At 43.4% G+C, this 21,263-nt stretch overlaps 1 protein-coding gene across 6 annotated transcripts in view; it reads right to left on the bottom strand.

Annotated features, from left to right (window-relative positions):
• Window positions 1-10,061: 10,061 nt before the first annotated feature.
• GK (glycerol kinase) overlaps window positions 10,062-21,263 on the bottom strand; it is a 445,878-nt gene continuing 434,676 nt past the window's right edge. For all 6 annotated transcript variants that reach the window (XM_033948781.1, XM_033948778.1, XM_033948783.1 and 3 more), the window contains one exon: window positions 10,062-13,083. Coding sequence is in view for 5 of the 6 variants with exons in the window: in XM_033948778.1 (XP_033804669.1) it covers window positions 13,070-13,083 (14 nt within the window). In the remaining variant the exon portion in view is untranslated. The remainder of the gene's footprint in view (window positions 13,084-21,263) is intronic.

Below are 21,263 nucleotides of genomic sequence, written 5' to 3'. Positions count from 1 at the left end.
ACTTCTAAAAATGAAACAACTAGTAAGACGACTGGAAAGAATTTGGAAAAAAACAAGAGAATTGTCAGACCGTAACAACTGGAGATCTAACATACAAATCTGCCGTCATTTTTCTATGTTTCTATAGGACCTTCGTCCACCAGAGGGCATCCGCTGAAAATTAGGGGAGGAAAATTTCATGGTGACTTCAGAAAGTTTTTCTTCACCGAGAGGGTGGTCGATCATTGGAATGAACTCCCACTGCAGGTGATTGAGGCCAACAGCGTGGCAGATTTTAAAAATAAATAGGATATTCACATGGGATCTCTAATGATGTAAAGGCAGGGGGTGGTGAACAAATTCAAGGCGAAGGGTCACTAGAATGGGCAGACTTGATGGGCTTTGGCCCTTTTCTGCCATCATTTTTCTATGTTTCTAAACTGATAAAAGACAAACGTAAAGCATTCTACTCTTCTAAAATCAACTTATCTAGCACTAGTTCATAAGGAATCAATACAAAAGAGCTGTTCAACTTGGTTACGAATTTATTTGACACCACACGCCAAACTCAACTCGTGCACAATATTAAACTACCTTCAGCAAATGATTTAGCACAGCATTTCGATTCAAAAATTTAAAACTTAAGTAACAACTGTTCGACAAATGACACTAATGGTCATCAAATAGCTAACATATAAGGAAATGAAATACCAGCAGACATGATCTGGAGTTCCTTTCAAGATTTAGAATGGAATAATTATATCACACTATATAACAAATACTCTAAATCATACTGCGGTCTGGACTCATGTCCCCCGGAAATTATAAAAGCGGCTCCATTAAAATTTAAACTATCTTTGCTGAATTACTTAGCCCATAACCTAAAAAATGGAAAGTGCCTCACTAATAATGGTCACATAATAACAACCCCAATTCCAAAAAATAGTAAAGAATCACAGTGGCGTACCTAGGGTATGTGGCACCCGGGGCCCATCATTTTTTGACACCCCCCCATGTAAAAAAATATTTTTTGTAATGACCATGAAACGGAATAAATGGTCAGAATAGAAACAGGCAGTAAAAATTTTCTTATATTCCAAACATAACATAACATAAATTATGTCTGAATTGTCATGACATCAGAAGTACATATGGAGTAGTTGCAGGTAATGCTTGGGACAGTTCTGATTGTGTTAGTTCGGTTTTATGTGTTTTTTGAATAGAAGGATTTTTATTTCTTTTTGAAGGTTTTGCAGTCTGTGGTCGATGTCAATTGGTTGTAGAGTTGGGGGTCGAGTGCTGCAGCTCGAATGGCTAGGAGGTTGTCGAACAGTTTTTTTCTTTTGACGTTTTTGGTTGGAGGGTGTGTGAATGGTGCGTGAGTTCTCCTATGTCTGTTTGAAGTGGATTGAATTATTTAGCTGAAGAAATTAGTTACCCCCTCATCCCACACACATTAATTCTCTTCCATTTTTGTTCCCATTATAAAAAACACTGATAAGTTCCCAGAAAAAAAATACATTAAAATAAGAAGTGAAAACAAAGGCCCCTACAGATGAGAACATAACATAAGAATAACCTAACTGGGTCAGACCAATGGTCCATCATGCCCAGTAGCCCATTCTCATGGTAGCCAATCCAGGACACTAATACCTGGTCAAAACCCAAAGAGTAGCAACATTCCATGCTACCGATCCAGGGCAAGCAGACACTTTCCCCATGTCTTAATAACAGATTATGGACTTTTCCTCCAGGAATTTGTCCAAATCTTTCTTAAAACCAGCTACACTATCTGCTTTTACCATAACTTCTGGCCACTTCATTTTTAAGTTTAGATCTTTCCTTTCAAACAGAGACTTTGCTAGATGTCAAATACAGCACAAGGTAACTTCACATGGACTTAGCTGTGCAGGAAATGTGAATCTCCTCATACACCCACCATATAGTGCAAAAATGTACAAAGGTCTGTTTTTTTCTTTCGATGACTACATAGCCTAATGCCACACAAGCAGCGCTGTTACAAACATATTCTGTAGGTCAATGATAAGGATAACAAAGTTTCCTTCCTTGGACCAGAAGGAGATACTGATAAACCACTGGAAGAGATCCCAAAACAACACCCAAAAACCCACTCAGTGTGTGAACCAGCTGAGTGGAGTGGACTAACTGGGGGGTGGAAATGGGCCCGGAGTTTGCTCAGCAGAATTTCCCAGACCACCTCTTCCTCTCAACACATTGACACGCTGCCACCACCACCACTAGGAACACCTCACTGGGTAGGCCAGCTATGCTATAAACTTTATAAAACACGTTATTATATTTTCTTATAAAGCACATATTTTAACTGAACTCTCTGACATCCTCAGCCTTTCCATTCATAAAAATAGAAGGAAGAAAAGTTCCCATTTCCTGCTGTCTCATGTCCCCGGCCTATACAATATTTTTTTTCTGCAGACCCTTCAAAAGTCTGACCAAATCCTCGTTTCACTTGCATTATAAAGTACTGAGGATGCAATCTCTACCCAATCCCAGGTCCTAAAGTCTAAGACAGTAGCGCAAACTAATGCTGCCAGATTCAGGAAAAAAAATTTTGATTCGATTCAGCCTATTGAATTGGTTTTTCAATTCGATTTTCCTGCCCAGTTGGGTGATTTTTTTCAAAACTCCTGGTGGGTTTTATAGCTTTTTCACCCCCTTTGGCTTCTCCTAACCACACTGGCGCTGTGGTGTAAATAAAATAAAGAAACAAAAAGGACTTTTCCTCTCTCTGTTACATCCTAGCTCACGTTTGCAGTCCAACACCAGCTCTGGCAGGATACACATTTCAAATCTGACATATTATAATCACAAAACAGAAAATAAAATTAATTTTTCTACCTTTTGTTGTCTGGTTATATTTCAAATCTTGTTGGTCCAAGGCTCTGGTTTTCTTCTGATAATTTGCTTGCCAGGGTCTCCTTCTTTCTTCTTGCTAACCATCCATCTGCCAACTCTGTCCTCCCTTTCCATTTCCCTTCCCTCCCCAGGAAGTCTGGTATCTTTCCTTTTTTTTCATCTCCCTCCACAGATCTACCTTTTCTTAACTACCCTTTCATCCGGCATCTCTCCCTCCTTCCCCACCACCCAAGTCCACCATCTCTCCCTTTCTTTTCCCAATTACCCTCCTATCCAGTATCTCTATCACTCCTCCACACCATCCCTTGTGTCCAATTTCCCTCCCTTTCTGTTCCTTCCCTCCCTAAATCCCATGGTCCATCATCTCTCTCCCTCTCCTCTATTTTCAGACCCATTATTTCTTCCTCCCCCCCAAAGTTTGGCATATGCACATCTCTTTGAACACCCCCTTCCCTCCGTGTACTTCTAAACCAGGGTCCCCCCCAAAGGCCTGTCCCCCCTTAAAGGCCTGCACCCCCTTTGAAGGCCTGTCCCACCCACTTGTAGGCCTGTCCCACCCCCTTGTAGGCCTGCCTGCCTGTCTCCCCCTTGTAGGCCTGTCCCCCCTTGTAGTCCTGCCTGCCTGTCCCCCCCTTGAAGGCCTGTCCCCCCATTGAACGCCTGCACCCCTCCCAAAGACCTGTCCCCCCCCTTGAAGGCCTGCACCCCCTTGAAGGTCTGCACCCCCCCTGAAGGCCTGCACCCCCTTGAAGGTCTGCACCCACCCCTGAAGGCCTGCACCCCCCTTGAAGGCCTGTTCCACCCCCTTGTAGGCCTGTCCCCCCCTTGAAGGCCTGCCTGCCTGTCCCCCCCTTGAAGGCCTGTCCCCCCTTGAAGGCCTGCACCCCCTTGAATGTCTGCACCCCCCCCGAAGGCCTGCACCCCCCCTTGTAGGCCTGTCCCACCCCCTTGTAGACTTGTCCCCCCCCTTGTAGACTTGTCCCCCCCTTGAAGGCTGCCTGCCCCCCCTTGAAGGCCTGTCCCTCCCCCTTGAAGGTCTGCACACCCCCCGAAGGCCTGTCCCCCCCTTGAAGGCCTGCCTCCCCCCTTGAAGGCCTGCCTGTCCCCCCCCTTGAAGGCCTGCCTGCCTGTCACCCCCCTCCCCCTTGAAAGCCTGCCTGCCTGCCCGCCCCACCCCGAAGGACCGCTCGCCCCCCTGGCCTCCCCGCACCACCTATGAAGCAGCACTACCTATGCTCCCGGCCTTGCCGTTCAGTCCCCCCCACCACCCCCAAAGGACCGTTCGCCCATGACCTTCCTGCACCACCTATGAAGCAGCCGCAGCAGGATCGCGACGCGATCCCTGCGCTGCTTAGGCTGCTTCCTGCTCCGCGGTCCCGCCCCTCCTCTGACGTCAGAGGAGGGGCGGGACCACGGCGCAGGAAGCAGCGCCCAAGCAGTTCAGGGATCGCTGACGCTGCGGGCTGCTTCACAGGTGGTGCAGGAAGGTCAGTGGGGCGAGCGGTCCTTCGGGGGTGGGGGGGACTGAACGGCAAGGCCGGGAGCACCCCCTCAGGGCTGGCACCCGGGGTGGACCGCCCCTCCCGCCCCCCCCTTGGTACGCCACTGAAGAATCATCAGCACTGTTAACCAACTATAGACCAGTAGCATCCGTTCCATTTATTGTAAAAATCATGGAAGGACTGGTACATACCCAACTGATGGAATATCTTGGATCAGTTCTCTCTCTTGCATGAAACTCAATCTGGTTTTAGACCTTTGTTCAGTACTGAGATAGTAATTGCGGCTATCTTAGATAATCTACGTCTCTTGTTCAGTAAGGGCCTTAATGCCCTGATCATGCAATTTGATATGAGCTCTACCTTTGACCTAGATGACCATGGGAAAATGTTACAATGCCTAGATGCAATTGGTATTAGGGAAGAGGTGTTGGACTGGTTTCGAGGATTCCTTATGTCCTGTACCTATCAAGTACATTTCAATTACGATCTTTCCGATACCTGGAGCAATCCATCTGGCGTACCGAAAGGATCACCACTATCCCCATTGCTTTTCAATGTCTACATGTCCTCACTAGGTGCGCAATTGACCCAGTTGAGGATAAAATGATTCAGTTACGCAGATGACTTTACGATCATCATTCCATTTACTAACTCTCTCTCGGAAATTACTCCCAAGGCATCAGAAGCACTAAATTTGATGGAGCAATGGATGACTGAATTCAAACTGAAACTTAACTCAGAAATTTTTTGTAGCTTCGCCACACCCGTTTGACACCAAAACACCGCTATGCATCAATAAACTTAGTTATCCTATCCAGTCTACTATGAAGGTATTGGGTGTAACACTAGACCAGTGCTTAACCATGAAGGACCAGGTAGACTCCTTAATCAGAAAGGGTTTTTTCACTCTCTGGAAACTTCGATCTATTAGAGCATATTTTGATATGTCAGCATTTAGAATCCTGGTAAAATCCCTCGTACTGAGTCAACTTGATTACTGTAACATCGCCTATTTAGCAATTTCCTAAAAAAATATGTGACGATTACAATTAGTGTAAAATGCAGCGGTCAAACTGATTTTCGGGCTAAAGAAGTTTGATCATGTGAATGCAAGGCTGAAAGCTAAGTACTTTCAAATAATGAAACATGCACAATTATAGATTATAAAAGAAATAAATAGAATTTAGTAAAAAAGAAAAAAAGAAAGAAAAATAAGGAGGAGGAGGTACCACGGGTAAATGAAGAAGTCATTTCCTTCAAACTATGCTGTTTGTTGGACAGTCTGATATCCCTAAGGACCTCATATAGATGATGTTATATGTTCATTAAGACTGCATGCTGTGCATATTGCTGACTCTGTGAATAATTGAGTGCTTGACCTTACTACCGACAGCTGCATTGGTTATCGATGGAGGCACGCGTGAAGTTTAAGTTCGCCTGTTTCTGCTTTAAAGTACTATATGGTCTAGCCCCTAAATACATAACTGACCTTTTCTCCTTCTCAGCCAACAAACATAAGAGAAGTTCACATTTGAACTTCGTCGCCTCTCCAGTTAGAGGATGTAAATTCAAAAGACACCATCAACACCTTTTCTCACATCAGGCAGCATTATGGGGTAAAGATCTAGAACAATTACTTACGCCTACTACTTATAGGGAATTCAGGAAACGCCTAAAAACATATCTGTTCCTGAAATATCTAGGCAGCTGACCCGTACAACTCTCTCTCTTCAATAACTGATCCCATGAGCTGTTAATCACTAGCTTCCACCCTGTTAAGCTCAATCTATTTATACCATCTTTTAATCTTTGTAAACCGCATAGAACTTCACAGTCTTGCGGTATATAAACTGTTATTATTATTATTATTAATGTAAATATAAAATATAAATACTCAGCTGATGAGGACCCCTCAAGCTGTCAGCTGAGAACTTCCTCTGCAGTTAGTCGGGGGTCCCTTTTGCCAAGCTTGGCAGGCAGCAGTAGCGTCCCTGAGTCACAGATGCTGGCACCTCAGTGGCACAGGGATGCTGCCAGGTACTGCTGCGCTTGGTGGAGGGGAGTTCTGATCGTCTCTAGAGGAAGTCCTTTGCTAGTGGTACTTGGGGATCCCCGCCAGCCACAGCAAGGGTCAGCAAGTACTTCAGCACTGGAGAAATAAAACCAGAAATGCATTTCCTTTTCTTTTGAACACAATACAAAGACATCTGCTAGATACATTTCTCAAAGCTAACATCCTACTTAAGAGAGGAAACATTCCTCTATCTCATTTTCCTCTAACAATTATGTAACTTTTCTTCTCCTCCCAACTTACCCTCACTGTCTAGTCTGTCTGTAAGTGTCATATATGTTTACCCTAATTATTCATACACACCCCCACTATTTCTTTCTAATCTATATTAAAATTTTTATTGTTAACCGGTCAGATATTGGTTTTATGATCGGGATATTAAAAACTAATAAACTTGGAAACACAATTAGATAAATTTAAAAGCATGCTTAAAATTTATTTTTTATTCAAAGATGCCTTTAGAATTAAACTCTGAAAAGAGAGAACCCTAGATGTTTGTTTTATGCAATTGCAGTCCTGGACAGGCCCTCAAACATTCTGAAACTAGCCTTTAAGGCTATCAGCCTTTATCCTCCTTATTGTTTTTACCATTATTGTTTACTTCACAATCAAAAACTGGAGTTCTTCCCCTTTTTTCTTATAAGTGAGCATTTGTCTTAGTAATGTCTATATGTTTTTTGTGGTGTTTGTTTTTCTTACCATTATTTTAATGTAAATTGCTTAGAAGTCGTTTATAAGCATTTTATCAAATTTTTAATAAAACTTGGAAACTTGAAATAAATTTTGGTTTTTACCTTTGTTGTCTGGAGACTTATTTTTCCATCAAGTTGGTCCTAGTTTCTTCTTTCTGCTTTCCCTTCTGTTGCTGTCCATTGGTTCCTCCTACCATAGTCCAGCATTTATCCCTCTCTCATCCCCCGGATATGTGCAGCATCTTTCGCCCCTGCCCAACATTTCTCCTTCTATCACCCCTCTCCAGCACCATGCCACATCTCGCCCTCCATTCCCTTCACCACTATGTCCAATATTCCTCCCTCTTGCATCCCTTTCAATCTGTCCCACTGTTCCCTTTCCACCACATTTCTCTCATCTTTTTCTTCCCTATCATCTGTACCTCTCCCTCCCTATGACCAAAAATTCTCCTCTTTCTTCCATTCCCTGTGTACACCATTTTTCTTTCCCTGTCACTGACACACTCACACCCAATTCTCCCTTTCTATCCCCTCCCCCACCTCTGTATCCCTCCCTTCCTCTCTCCCAAGTTCAGCTCTGACGTCGACGGAAGACTTCTGGGTTGGCTATGTGTGGTATGCTGGCAGCACTGTGCACTGCATAGTGGGGCAGGAAAAGAAGATGAGTCCCTTGGCTCAAGCTGCCTCCAACCGAGACCATGAGAGGGGTTCCCTGCAACCCAAGGGGGCATCCCTATGGGATCCCTGTGACCTGAAAGGGGAACCCACATGATCCCCGCGGGATTCCCGTCGTCCCTGTGCAGCCCTCTACTCTGAAGTGTCTGCCTGTCAGCTGAATGGAAGAACAGGATTTTCTGCCTCAGAACAGATCCAAAATGACCAGACATGAAGATCTTCGGACTGCCAGTCGGAGAGACACCGACTTTAACCTCTGCCCCCACGGATCCTCTCCATGCGACTGGGGGCGGAAAATGCAGCCTGCGCCCTGAGGATTTTTAAAAACTCAGGACACATACAGCCTATGCTTAAACACCTGACAAGGTTAGAGGGAAAGCGAGCTTCCAGGGGAATGGACCCCCGAGTCCAGGAAGGGTGGCACACAGCAGGCTGGCACCACCAAAGTTTTTCAGTGAAGCAGCAGTCCGGCTTTGCGGGACTGCATCCTTTCCTCCTACAGAGGACCACTGTAAAAAGGTGTCAAGGCACTCAAGCCACTAAAAAAGATGAAGTATAAGCAAAAAATTAAGAAAGATGCAGAACAAATCCAAAAGACTTCTGCACAGACTGTTTGCAGAAATTGAAACCACAGGGGGCTCTCTCTCTCTCTAAGGTGGGAGGAGTATTTAAGAACATAAGCATTGCCTCTGCTGGGTCAGACCAGGGGTCCATCGTGCCCGGCAATCCGCTCCCGCGGCGGCCCCCCAGGTCCATGACCTGGAAGTGTTCCCTACCTAACCTAAAATATCCATACCCTATTCGCTCAATGTCCTGTAAGGTAACTCTATCTGTACCCTGTAATCCCCTTCGCTTCCAGGAAGTCATCCAGTCCCTTTTTGAACCCCAGAATTGTACTCTGTCTTATCACCTCTCCGGGAAGCGCGTTCCAGGTGTCCACCACCCTCTGAGTGAAGAAGAACTTCCTTGCATTCGTTATGAATCTGTCTCCTCTCAGTTTTTACTTAGAAAATTGTTTGAATTTCAGCAACTCCCAGATTGCGGGAAGGAATTGAACACCTAACATACTGAATTCGGAATTGATGTAACATAATTCACATTAACATGCTATAGGGCAGTGTTCTCCAACCACTGGGCGGCAGAAATTTCCTGCCAGTCCACATGGCAGGCACATGCATGGGATCCCATACACTGCTCTTCAGTTGCTGGTCCATGGTGCGATCGATGCGGCATTGTCTTCAGGCTGACTCCCTCTTCCTCAGTGTTGTAGTACACAAAGCTGTGGGCAGAGGCTCCTATGAACATACTGGGCCTGAACCGGAAGCCTTCTCTCTGATGTCACAACATCAGAGGGAAGCTTCCAGATGAGGCACGGGACATGCGAGGAGCCGCTGCCCACTGCTTTGTGCACTGGAAGAGGGAGCCGGCCCGAAGATAACACTAGGGGCAGGCCAGAAGGCAAGGCACAGCATGGAGAGAGGGAGACAACAACGGTAGGGGGAATGATTTTAGTTTTGAATTTAGTGATTGATTTACATCTGCATTTGTTTTTTTTCTCTGGGGTTGTACTGCATGCAGAGTCTTCCACCTTACGGTTTATTTGTATATATTAGTATTTTTAGTTTTTGGTCCTGCATTTGCATGAGGTTATCTGTGTTCTGGTAGAAATGAATATTGAGAAGCATACAGTGAGCTTTGTGTAGTTTAATTTTGTGGTTAACCATTGGGCTCCTTTTACTAAGCCGCGCTAGTAGGGTTAATGTGTGCGACTTTTCATCACGCGCTAACCCCCGCACTGGCCAAAAACTACCGCCTGCTCAATAGGAGGCGGTAGCAGCTAGTGCGTCCCGTGGTTTAGTGCGTGCTATTACGTGCGTTAACCCACTAGCGCGGCCCATTATGTGTTGTTAATATGATTATATTGTGTGTGTTACAATTAGTACTATTATGGGGGCGGGGTCTGGCCCACAACTTAGCCCAGTGTTTTTCAACTGCTGGTCCGCAGACCAGTGCCGGTCCACAAAATAATTATTTTATTTCTGCTGGTCCATAGGTGTCAAAAGGTTGTAGGGAACTTGTCTGTGTGGTAGCTGAAAGGGTCATTCTGGACATGACCTTAACAGTTACTGCATGTGCAAGAGAGCCTTTCTATTTAGTCACTGCTTCCTCAAGATCCTTTTATTCTCATAAAAACACTTCACAATTCACAATACAAAAAAGAAGAAATGATGTAGCAAGACTACGAGGTAACAAATTTAAGGCACAGCATGTCCAAATTTATTTAATTTTAATAGCAATTTAATCATAATGTCCACATTTACAATGTCAATCATATTTATCAATACAGACATTCAGAAAATGTAATTGATTTCCATAATTTACAGTATCCTTTTTCAAGTTCTGAAGAAAGCTGCCAATAATGGTATTCAAGTAATACATTTTGAAACACAGCGCCTTATTCATTTTTTTTTTAAATAAAAGCAACTCTCCATCAAAATTAATTCATGAGTATATTCTGAACAGCAGATAACATTAACTTGAGTAAGTCTCACAGCAGCCAGATCAAATATATCAACAGAAAAGACATCGGCAATAAATGGCAACACAGAAGCTAAAAATCATTGAAACTGCAATACTGACCATGATTCTGTACCAAATTCAAGCTGATTTCTTCTGGTATGAATAATTTATAGAAATATTAAAAACCATATAATTTGATCCTTATTGCACTAATAAATACGTAATCTCTGTGTATCACGTGACAGATTCTTGGTTTATAATCAAGAAAGGAAACAAAGTGCTCCATTCAAAAGAATTTTCCTTATCTGCTCCTATGGCAAAAAAACTCACTACACACTAGACCCCAAGGAGGTTTGCTCATACTTTTTAAAGTTAGCATTTTCATCTAAAAAACCATTATACATATGAATAAGAAGCAAATAAGTGTTTTAGATCTGTCCTGAATGGTACTCTGAAATCTCATTTTGTCCTGATGTAGTTAATATGTTTTCCACTCCTATGAAAGAACACGATTTCTATTTTAAGCTGACGTACAGTCAAATACAAGACTGATAACTTTCTGTTGGACAAGCCTTAGAGAACTCTGCTGCCTTTAGCAGGTTAGAAGGGGGACAGGTTAAGAAAAATAAAGTATAACTTATTTACTGGCCTTCAGGTGGACTAAGAGCATTCACCTCACTTTATTCCATTTTAGGAAAAGATTTATCATTTCAGACATTTTAATACTGTAAGAAATCAAAAATATTGGCTCGGTGTTATTTTCCTCAAAAATGATTATTATTTAGACTCGGTAAGATATTGAAAGTGTAATTTGGAACGTCACATACAATTACAGGAAGGTGTTTAATTGCTTAGCTGACAGTAATCTGTGTATTTTCTTTGTAAAGGTTGAAAAATAATTTTGTAGTGTTTACATGTCTATTTAAACTTAAAGGTAATAAATATACAGAAATACTATGGCCACGTGACTAATAGTAACTTGCAAAATGATATGGCCACTCACTTTTATAGCTTGTTTTGAAATGCATGAAGAACTATGGTAGACACTTGCTTTTCAAATGAAATCTAATATTGATTCTTAAACAGAGATGCCCCGCAACAGAAGATGCTTCCCGTGGCTGAATCTGAATAAATGAATCTTAAAAGTTATACTTGCTGGATCTCTGGACAAGGGATAGACCCAGTTATTACATTATCCTTCCTTGGCAAAACAATTACAATGGTGATTGGGATGATTATAGACTCACAATTAACCGAGAGGAAAGGTTTCTAAACACCACGATCACTTCGGGCTGTTAGACATCTTTGATACAGGCATTTTTCACTTCCAAAATTGATTATTTAAAATCATTTCCAAATTTAACCTCAGACATCTTCAAACATTACAGAATACTGCTTTAAAGTTATTACATCATAAAGGTAAATTTGATCATATCACTCTTCTTTTCCTACAATATCACTGGCTGCCTGTATCATACAGAATTCAATTCAAAGTTAACATTAACTCTTAAATCTTTTACTACTTTACAGCACAGTTATCTGACCTCATTAATAATTCCATATGCATCCTTATATACTATTAGATCGCTGCAAGACAACAAGCTGATTATACCATCAGTGGGAATTAACACCATTAAAGGCTTTTTTCTACTCAGCGTCTTGTCTTTGGAATCAACTACCAAATCATATACATTTAGAACCCAATTTCAAAGCTTTTAAAACACCACTGGAAACCCATTTATTTCAATTAGCTTTTGGAGTATACCCCAAAATGATCATATTTATTGATCTTCGTTGGGTAATTACAGAGGGCTTTTCTCCTTGACACAACAAACATTTCTGCTATTTTGGTTCTAATTCTCTCTTTTTTTTGGTAGTGCATGTGTGCGTGTGTTAAGTGTGTCCTATATTTTATGGAGTTCTTGCCTTTTTTTAACTACTATTTATTTTTATTGTAAACCAGTGAGAACTGTTGTAAACTTTGGTGGTATATTTAATAAACAAACATTACATCTGTGATTTTGCCTGGATGAAAATTCTTTTGAGAAACTGAAACTGCAGTCTTATTTTAAATAATCTATTTGTATTGAAGATTTCATCAATTTAAAAAATATTTCAGAAATCTATAGCAGTCTGATGATTTGAAGAGGAAATGGTACAATTTGAGTTGTTGATTTTTTCTACTATATTATGAATTCTTGGAAATCTGGAGTTAGAAACATCTATGGTAAACTACAGGGTCTTTTTCTAATGATTAGCTCATGTTATCTTCAGCATGACACAGAGGAAAAAGAAGGTGCTAATCTTTAGTAAAAGACCATCTATGTAAGCATTTCTTGTAATTTAGAATCTACTCAAATGCAATTCAGACAGGAGTCCAACCATTCCTGAAAAAAGCAATGCTATCATAGTATTTCCAATGTATTAAAGTCTAGGCTTGTAAATATAAACTACTCAGAATATTCTAATGAATGAAAGCATATTAAGAAAAACAAGTGTTCCTGAATGCCAACTGGATGAAATAGCTGCCCATCCTTCTTTACCACCATTATTGTCTCTGTATAACAAATTGCATCCATTATTCAAGAAATAATTCAAATGTGAGTGTGCCTCAGTCCCTAAAGAACAAGAGCCAAAATAATAAGGAAGTTCCACCACTATTTGAGACATTATAAAACTCAAATTTCCATGGAAACTTAAAGCGAACTGGCCATTTCTTGTTGATTCTTGTTGTCTTACTTAGGAATACCTAGATAGAAAAAAAAAGATAAAATGTATTTTAACTCTAAAATTCAATACGCTACAATGCAACCAGGTAGATAAACACAGTTCTAATTTTTGTTACATCAATAAAATACAAAATTTCACTTGTGAAAATGAGTTATAATTAAATCTTATCACAATCATACTAAACCAACTCTTACAGCTTCACAAAAATGAATTAATGACTATCACACTTACATTAATTACCTAAAAGAGGTCCTTTCACTAGGCTGCTTTAGGTGCTAATGTGCACTTAATGCACCTAAAAATGAAGTATTGTGGAATGTGTTCAGGCATCCTTTGGTAACTTCAAAATGTGTGAGTGCATCTACAATATCACATGCTAACTAGTTAGCACAGGGATAGCCCGTGAGTCCTTACCCCCTACACAATGGGTGGTCGTAAGTTCTCAAGCAGTAATCTTTGGAAATGACCACACAAGAAAGTATAGTTACTTACCATAATAGGTGTTATCCAGGGACAGCAGGCAGCTATTCTCACATGTGGATGACGTTATCCATGGAGCCCTGATGCGGACAGCCTCGCAAGCAGACTTGCTTGAAGAAACTCAGAAGTTTCGAGTCTGTCGCACCGCGCATGCACGAGTGCCTTCTGCCCAGCACAGGGCGCGTTTCCTCAGTTCAGATAGCTAGCAGAGAAGCCAACCAGGGGAGGTGAGTGGGTTGCGAGAATAGCTGCCTGCTGTCCCTGGATAACACCTGTTACAGTAAGTAACTGAGCTTTATCCCAGGACAAGCAGGCAGCCTATTCTCACATATGGGTGACCTCCAAGCTAACCAGAATGGGATGGTGGGAGTGTTGGCAACTTAGGAGAATAAATTTTGTAAAACTCCCTGGCCGAAATGGCCATCCCGTCTGGAAAAAGTATCCAGACAATAATGAGAAGTGAATGTATGAACCGAGGACCAAGTGGCAACTTTGCAGATTTCCTCAATAGGAGTAGATCTGAGGAAAACCACTAATGCCGCCATGGCTCTGACTTTGTGGGCTGTGACTCAACTCTGTAGATGCAGTCCAGCCTGAGCATAGCAGAAAAAGATGCAAGCAGCTAACCAGTTGTAGATGGTGCGCTTAGAAATCAGGTGTCCCAATTTGTTTGGATCAAAGGAGAAAAAAGTTGAGGAGCAGATCTATGTGGTTTGGTACGTTCTAAGTAGAAGGCCAAAGCACGCTTACAGTCCAGAGTATGAAGAGTTGATTCTCCAGGATGAGAATGAGGCCTTGGAAAAAACACTGGAAGTACAATGGATTTATTGAGATGAAATTCTGAAACCACTTTAGGCAAGAATTTAGGATGAATAACGAGGACCACCTTGTCATGATGAAAAATTGTGAAAGGTGGATCAGCAACTAAAGCTTGCAGCTCACTGACTCTTGGAGCAGATGTGAGGGCAATGAGAAACACCACTTTCCAAGTGAGATATTTCAGATGACCCGTAGCCATTGATTCAAAAGGAGGCTTCATCAATTCAGCAAGAACAACATTGAGATCCCAAACCACTGGAGGAGGTTTGAGAGGAGGTTTGACATTGAAAAGTCCTTTTATTAATCTGGAAACCACAGGATGAGCAGAAAGAGGTTTCCCTTCGATAGGATGATGGAAAGCAGCAATTGCAATAAGATGGACTCGAATGGATGTAGACTTGAGGCCAGAGGTAGAAAAGTGCAGAAGATAATCCAAGATGGAAGACAAGGACGTATCTTGAGGCTCCTTGTCATGAGAGATGCACCACATAGAAAATCTAGTCCATTTTTGGTGGTAGCATTGTCTAGTGGCAGGCTTTCTGGAAGACTCTAAAATGTCCCGAACAGGTTGAGAAAACTGAAGAGGAGTTATGTTGAGAGATACCAAGCTGATAGGTGTAGAGATTGCAGGTTGGGATGAAGAAGAGATCCTTGACTGTGTAAGCAGAGATGGAAAAACTGGTAGAAAGTATGGTTCCCTGCTGCTGAGCTGAAGTAGAAGGGAGAACCAGGGTTGCCTGGGCCACCGAGGAGCTATTAGAAGCATGGTGGCATGAGCGTTCTTGAGCTTGACAAGAGTCTTGAGAATGAGAGGGAACGCATACAGGAAGAGATTCGTCCATTCCAGAAGGAAAGCATCTGCCTCGAGGCGATAAGGAGAGTATATCCTGGAGCAGAACTGAGGCAGTTTGTGGTTGTGGGGAGATGCAAAGAGATCTATTTGAGGAGTTCCACACTGAGAAAAAAATGTGATGAAGAGGCGAGGAATTGAGTGTCCATTCATGAGGTTGCAGAAGATGACTCAATTTGTCCGCCAGATAGTTTTTCTCTCCTTGAATGTAGACAGCTTTTAGGAAGGTTTTGTGATGGATCGCCCAGTCCCACAACCTTTGACAAAGAGAGAGAGAGATCCCGTTCCTTCCTGCTTGAGGGTCTGTCCAAATAAGGACTACCTGGTCTTAAAGAAGATGCTAAAAAGCTATGAGAGCATTGAAGATCACTCTGAGTTTCAAAAGATTGATGTGACACTGATGTTCCGTGCTGGCTAGTGGCCTTTAGTACGGAGACTGTCGAGATGAGCCCCCCCAAGCGTAGGTCGAGGAATCTGTCATAAGTATCTTCTAATGAAGGAGTGTCTGAAACAGTAAATCTCTGGAGAGACTGGAAGAGAGCATCCAGCAGTGGAGAGAATGTCTTAACGAAGGAGTGACTGTAATGTGTTGAGAGAGTGGGTCACAAGCCTGTGCCTTCTGAGATGCCAGGGTCCACTGAAGAATTTGGAGGTGAAGTCTGGCAAAAGGAGTCAAATGAATGGTCGAGGCCATGTGACCAAGTAGAACCATCATGTGTCTCACTGAGAGTGAAGAAAGGGAAGACACTTTGTGGCAAAGCTGAAGAAGAGCATCCAGACACTGCTGAGGAAGGAATACTCTGAGTTGGACAGTGTCCAGAATAGCGCCAATGAACTGTAGGTTCTGAGAGGGCTAAAGATGGGATTTGGGAAAGTTGATTTCGAATCCCAAGCTTGGTAGGAACCACATAGTCCGTTGGTTCGCTACAATAATCCCCTGAGATGTTGAATCTTTGATGAGCCAATCGTCCAAGTAGGGAAACACCTGAAGACCATGGATCCGCAGAGCTGCTGCCACCACCACTAGGCACTTGGTGAACACTTTTGGAGATGATGCCAGGCCGAAGGGTAGCACTCTGTACTGAAAATGCAGCTTCTCCACCCAAAATCTGAGGTACTGATGGGAGGCCGGATAAATGGGGATGTAGGTGTAAGCCTCCTTGAGATCTAGAGAACATAACCAATCGTTCTGATTTAGAAAGGGATAAAGGGAGGCCAGGGACAACATGCAAAATTTTTCTTTGACCAAAAATTTGTTGAGAGCCCTGAGATCCAGTATGGGCCTCAGATCGCCTGTCTTCTTCGGAACTAGGAAGTAACAGGAGTAAAATCCCCTGCTCTGCTGTTCCAAGGGAACTTCCTCGATGGTACGGAGACGAAGCAGAGATTGAGCTTCCTGAAGAAGAAGGGCGGTCTAGGATGGATTGGAAGGATACTCTCTTGGAGGAATCTCTGGTGGAACCTGAGTGAAATGAAGAGAGTATCCTTCTCTGATTATTGACAGCACCCAGAGGTCGGATGTAATGGTCTCCCATTGATGGTAAAAAGGATGGAGACGACCTCCAATGGGAAAAGAGAGGACAGAGGCAGAACGATGGAGGTTATGTTCTGTTTGAGACAGTCAAAAAGGCTGAGAAGCCTTTGGTGCAGCAGAAGGCTGAGGTTTCTGTTGCTTCTGCTGTTGTTGTGGTTTCTTGGGAGGTGCTTGAGTGTAAGGAGCTGCCCTCAGAGGATAACGCCTCTGATAGGATGGAAGAGGTCGAGAAGGCTTGGAAGGAGCTGGCTTAGGCTTTGGTCTGATGATGGAAGCAAAAGATTTCTCATGCTCAGACTTCTGGGTGGGTGCCTCTATCGATTCATCAAAGAGGTCATTGCCTTCACAAGGGATATTGGCCAGAATGTTGGGATTCATATCAATGGTGAGAAGCCAGGCAAGGCGGCGCATCACTACTGAGAAAGTAGTGATCCTCGAGGAACGTTCAAAGGCATCATAAGATGACTGAAGAAGGTGTAACCTGAGTTGTGCTAGTGTAGCAATGACTTGCTGAAACTCTAAAAGCCTGTGCTGAGAAAGGTCTTTAGTAAAACCAGGGAGTATTTCAATAAAATATTTGAAATAAGTTGCAAAGATGAAATTATAATTCAAAACTCTGGAGGCCATCATCGAATTTTGATAAAGACGACGGCCAAACTTGTCCATGGCTCTGCTATTTCTGCCAGAAGGTACGGTAGCATAGACCCTGGAAGGATGACTCCTCTTTAAGGAAGATTCCACAAGAAGGGACTGATGAGATAGTTGTGAGTTCTCAAACCCTTGTAATGTACAGTTCTATACCTTGATTCCAACTTGCCTGAAACAGCAGGGATGGCATAAGGAGTCTCCAGGTTTCGTCTGAAAGGAGGCCGAGGCATACTCATTTCCTCTTAATACTCCTTAGAGTGCTTAGAACCGGAGTCCAATTTAAGATCCAGGTTCTCAGCCATTTGAAGGAGGAAGGAGGAAAAAGACAATTGATCCGCAAGAGGATGGACTCGAGAGGGACTCAATGACCTAAAGGCGCTTCGAGTGGAAAACGAAGGCGAAGCCTTCCTGGAGTATTGATATTCCAGCGAATAAGCAGACTGGGACGAGGCACTGGGAGAAGCGGAGCCCTCAGGTTCTGCTATTGGTATCCTGGATCGAGGAGTTGGAGGCCTTGAAGAGCCAGAAGGCCTGGATGAGGAAGGCTTCTCTCTGGAGGAGGACCTGCGCCTCGATGAGTGCCTCGACCGGTGATGAGAGTGCTTCCTGGAAGCAGGTCGTATTCTAGGTCAAGGAGACTTTGCCCTATGCCTCAAAATGGGCAATGCCTTATGTGAGGATATAGGGCTGGAAGCTGTAGATCGAAGTCCCATAGATTCAATTGTTTGGATCGAAGTATCTCGAAGCACTCCCAAAGACTCGGCTCCTTGTATGGAGTGTGAGAATTCCAGACGAGACACTCACAAAGACTGGACTCCTTGCATAGAGTGTGTAGATTCAGCTTGAGGCTCAGGCAAGGACTCAACCTCTTGTGAGACTGCTGATTGCCCAGGCTAGACTGCACGAAGCAGAGTCGAGGCAGGACTATATTTGGGGTCAGTAACTGAACATATTCCCGCTCTAAAATGGTATGGATGGTAGCCTGCAATTGTGGATCCGAGTCTGAAACTGGACCACTTGCTGTGACTAAAGGCTCCAAGGATGAAGAGGAAGAATGCTTCGACTTGGAGGAATGATGTTTGGGTAGCTTGAGGACCACCGCTGGAACCGGCTGCTGAGGTATCTGACCTGAGGGAAGCTCAGGAGAAGATTTGGAAGATTTACTCGAGGTTGAGGACGTTCCAAACAAGGAAGGTCTGATGAAAGTCGAGGTCGAAGTCATGGAGGCAGGAGGACACCCCGTAGCAGGCCTGACTGAATCGGAGGTCGAGGTTGAGGGTGTAGCAGGGGTTTCCATTCCAAAATTTTTCTCCACTTGAACTCGACGATGTTTGAGGGCTCAAGGTTGAAGGTTAGCACAGTGAATGCACGACTCCGGGCAATGGCCAGGCCCCAGACACTGAAGGTACCAGCAGTGTGGGTCAGTGAGAGAGATTGCACGCTGGCACTGGCTACACTTCTTGAAGCCCGTGACCGGCCGGGACATAGAAGGAAAGATAGCTGCCGCAAAGTCGAAGCCCGCAGGCTGAGGGCGTGCGACAGGCCCCATCCATCACTTGATGAAAAAATGTAACCTTTTTTTCAACAATGATCGAAAGAAAAGCACAGCGACACGGTAATAAGTAAAATGAAACATGAGCCATGGTGAGAGAAGGCACGAAGCGAACTAAGTTCAGCACAGAGTGTCAAAGACAGACTTCTCGGCTCCGTGGAAAACTGAGAACTGAGGAGATGCGCCCTGTGCTGGGCAGGAAGGCCCTCGCGCATACGCAGTGCAGCAGACTCAAAACTTCTGATTTTTCTACAAGCAAGTCTGCTTGCGAGGCTGTCCACATCCAGGCTCCGTGGATGACATCACCCACATGTGAGAATAAGGCTGCCTGCTTGTCCTGGGATAATGGCAACATTAAACCACAGTCATTAATACAAAAAATAGAAAATAGACCATTTTATGGCCACGGTAAAACTGGCCTTAGTATGCAAGCATGCTAGAACTACTGTTTACTGCAGCTTAGTAAAGGACCCTACAAGATGGGTATTCATTTCAATTTTTAATCTCAGAATGCCAAACTACCAGGTTTTGCCTCAAGAACATTCAGGGCTTTTGGTTTGTTTCTCAGCAGACCAATCAAGTACAGATAGAGAGCTAGATAAGATTTTGTTCTGTACTTTTGTGGTAGTGGAACTAAACAAAATAAGGCAGAGAAGTTATGATAAATACAGCGAGGAAAAGAGTCAAAGCAGAAAACAACAATGGAGTACGCTGGAAAGAAAATGGTGAGAATAACACTCTACAGGAGGTGTTAGGACAGCAGCAGCATGCTGAGACCCAGTCTCCTGCTTTCTAGGGTCCATCTAGGAGGTTAGCGCACAAGAAAAGGATCTGGGTGTCACTGCAGACAATATGATGAAACCTTCCACCCAATGTGCGACAGCGGCCAAAAATGCAAACAGGATGCTAGGAATTTAAAAAAAGGGATGGCTAACAAGACTAAGAATGTCATAATGCCCCTGCCACTCAAAAAACTAGGGGACACTAAATTAAGTTACAGGGAAATACATTTAAAACCGATAGGGGGAAATTTTTTTCACTCAGAGAATAGTTAAACTCTGGAACGTGTTGCCAGAGGATGTGGTAAGAGCAGATAGCGTAGCTGGTTTTAAGAAAGGTTTGTTATTGAGAAAGCCATTGGAGAAGCCACTGCTTGCCCTGGATTGGTAGCATGGAATATTGCTACTCCTTGAGTTATGGCCAGGTACCTATTGGCCACCATGATTAAGAGCTACTGGGCTTGATGGACAATTGGTCTGAACCAGTAAGGCTATTCTTATGTTCTTATGTATTGCTCCATGGTGCGATTTCATTTAGATTATTGCGTTCAATTCTGTTCTTCTTATCTCAAAAAAGATATAGTGGCATTAGAAAAGGTTCAAAGAAGAGCGACCAAGATGATAAAGGGGATGGAACTCCTCGCGTATGAGGAAAGACTAAAACGGTTAGGGCTCTTCAGCTTGGAAAAGAGGCGGCTGAGGGGAGATATGATTGAAGTCTACAAAATCCTGAGTGGAGTACAGCAGGTACAAGTGGATCGGTTTTTTACTCTGTCAAAAAATTATAAAGACTAGGGGACACTCGATGAAGTTACAGGGAAATACTTTTAAAACCAATAGAAGGAAATATTTTTTCACTCAGAGAATAAATAGTTAAGCTCTGGAACGCATTGCCAGAGGTTGTGGTAAGAGCAGATAGTGTAGCTCAGGGGTGTCCAATGTCGGTCCTCGAGGGCCGCAATCCAGTCGGGTTTTCAGGATTTCCCCAATGAATATGCATGAGATCTATTAGCATACAATGAAAGCAGTGCATGCAAATAGACCTCATGTATATTCATTGGGGAAATCCTGAAAATCCGACTGGACTGCGGCCCTCGAGGACCGACATTGGACACCCCTGGTGTAGCTAGATTTTAAGAAAGGTTTGGACAATTTCCTAGAGGAAAAGTCCATAGTCTTTATTGAGAAAGAGATGGGGAAGCCACTGCTTGCCCTGGATCAGTAGCATGGAATGCTGCTACTCCTTGGGTTTTGGCTAGGTACTAGGGATCTAGATTGGCCACCGTGAGAATGGGCTACTGGGCTTGATGGATCTTTGGTCTGACCCAGTAAGGCTGTTCTTATGTTTCTACTGGAGCTGATACGCACGGCATTAACCCAAGAGGGTCATGCAGGATGAACATTGAGAGTGGAGAGAGGGAAAAGGGATTGGGACTTGTATACCACCTTTTAGTACTTTTGCAACCACACTCAAAGTAGTTTACATACAGATATTTTAATCATTTTCCCTGTCTGTCCCAGAGGGCTCACAGGGTCA

This window comes from Geotrypetes seraphini, chromosome 6 (assembly GCF_902459505.1).
Source record: "Geotrypetes seraphini chromosome 6, aGeoSer1.1, whole genome shotgun sequence".
NCBI lineage: Eukaryota > Metazoa > Chordata > Amphibia > Gymnophiona > Dermophiidae > Geotrypetes > Geotrypetes seraphini.
Note: the sequence above shows the minus strand (reverse complement) of the source record. Positions and strands in the feature narration are given on the sequence as shown.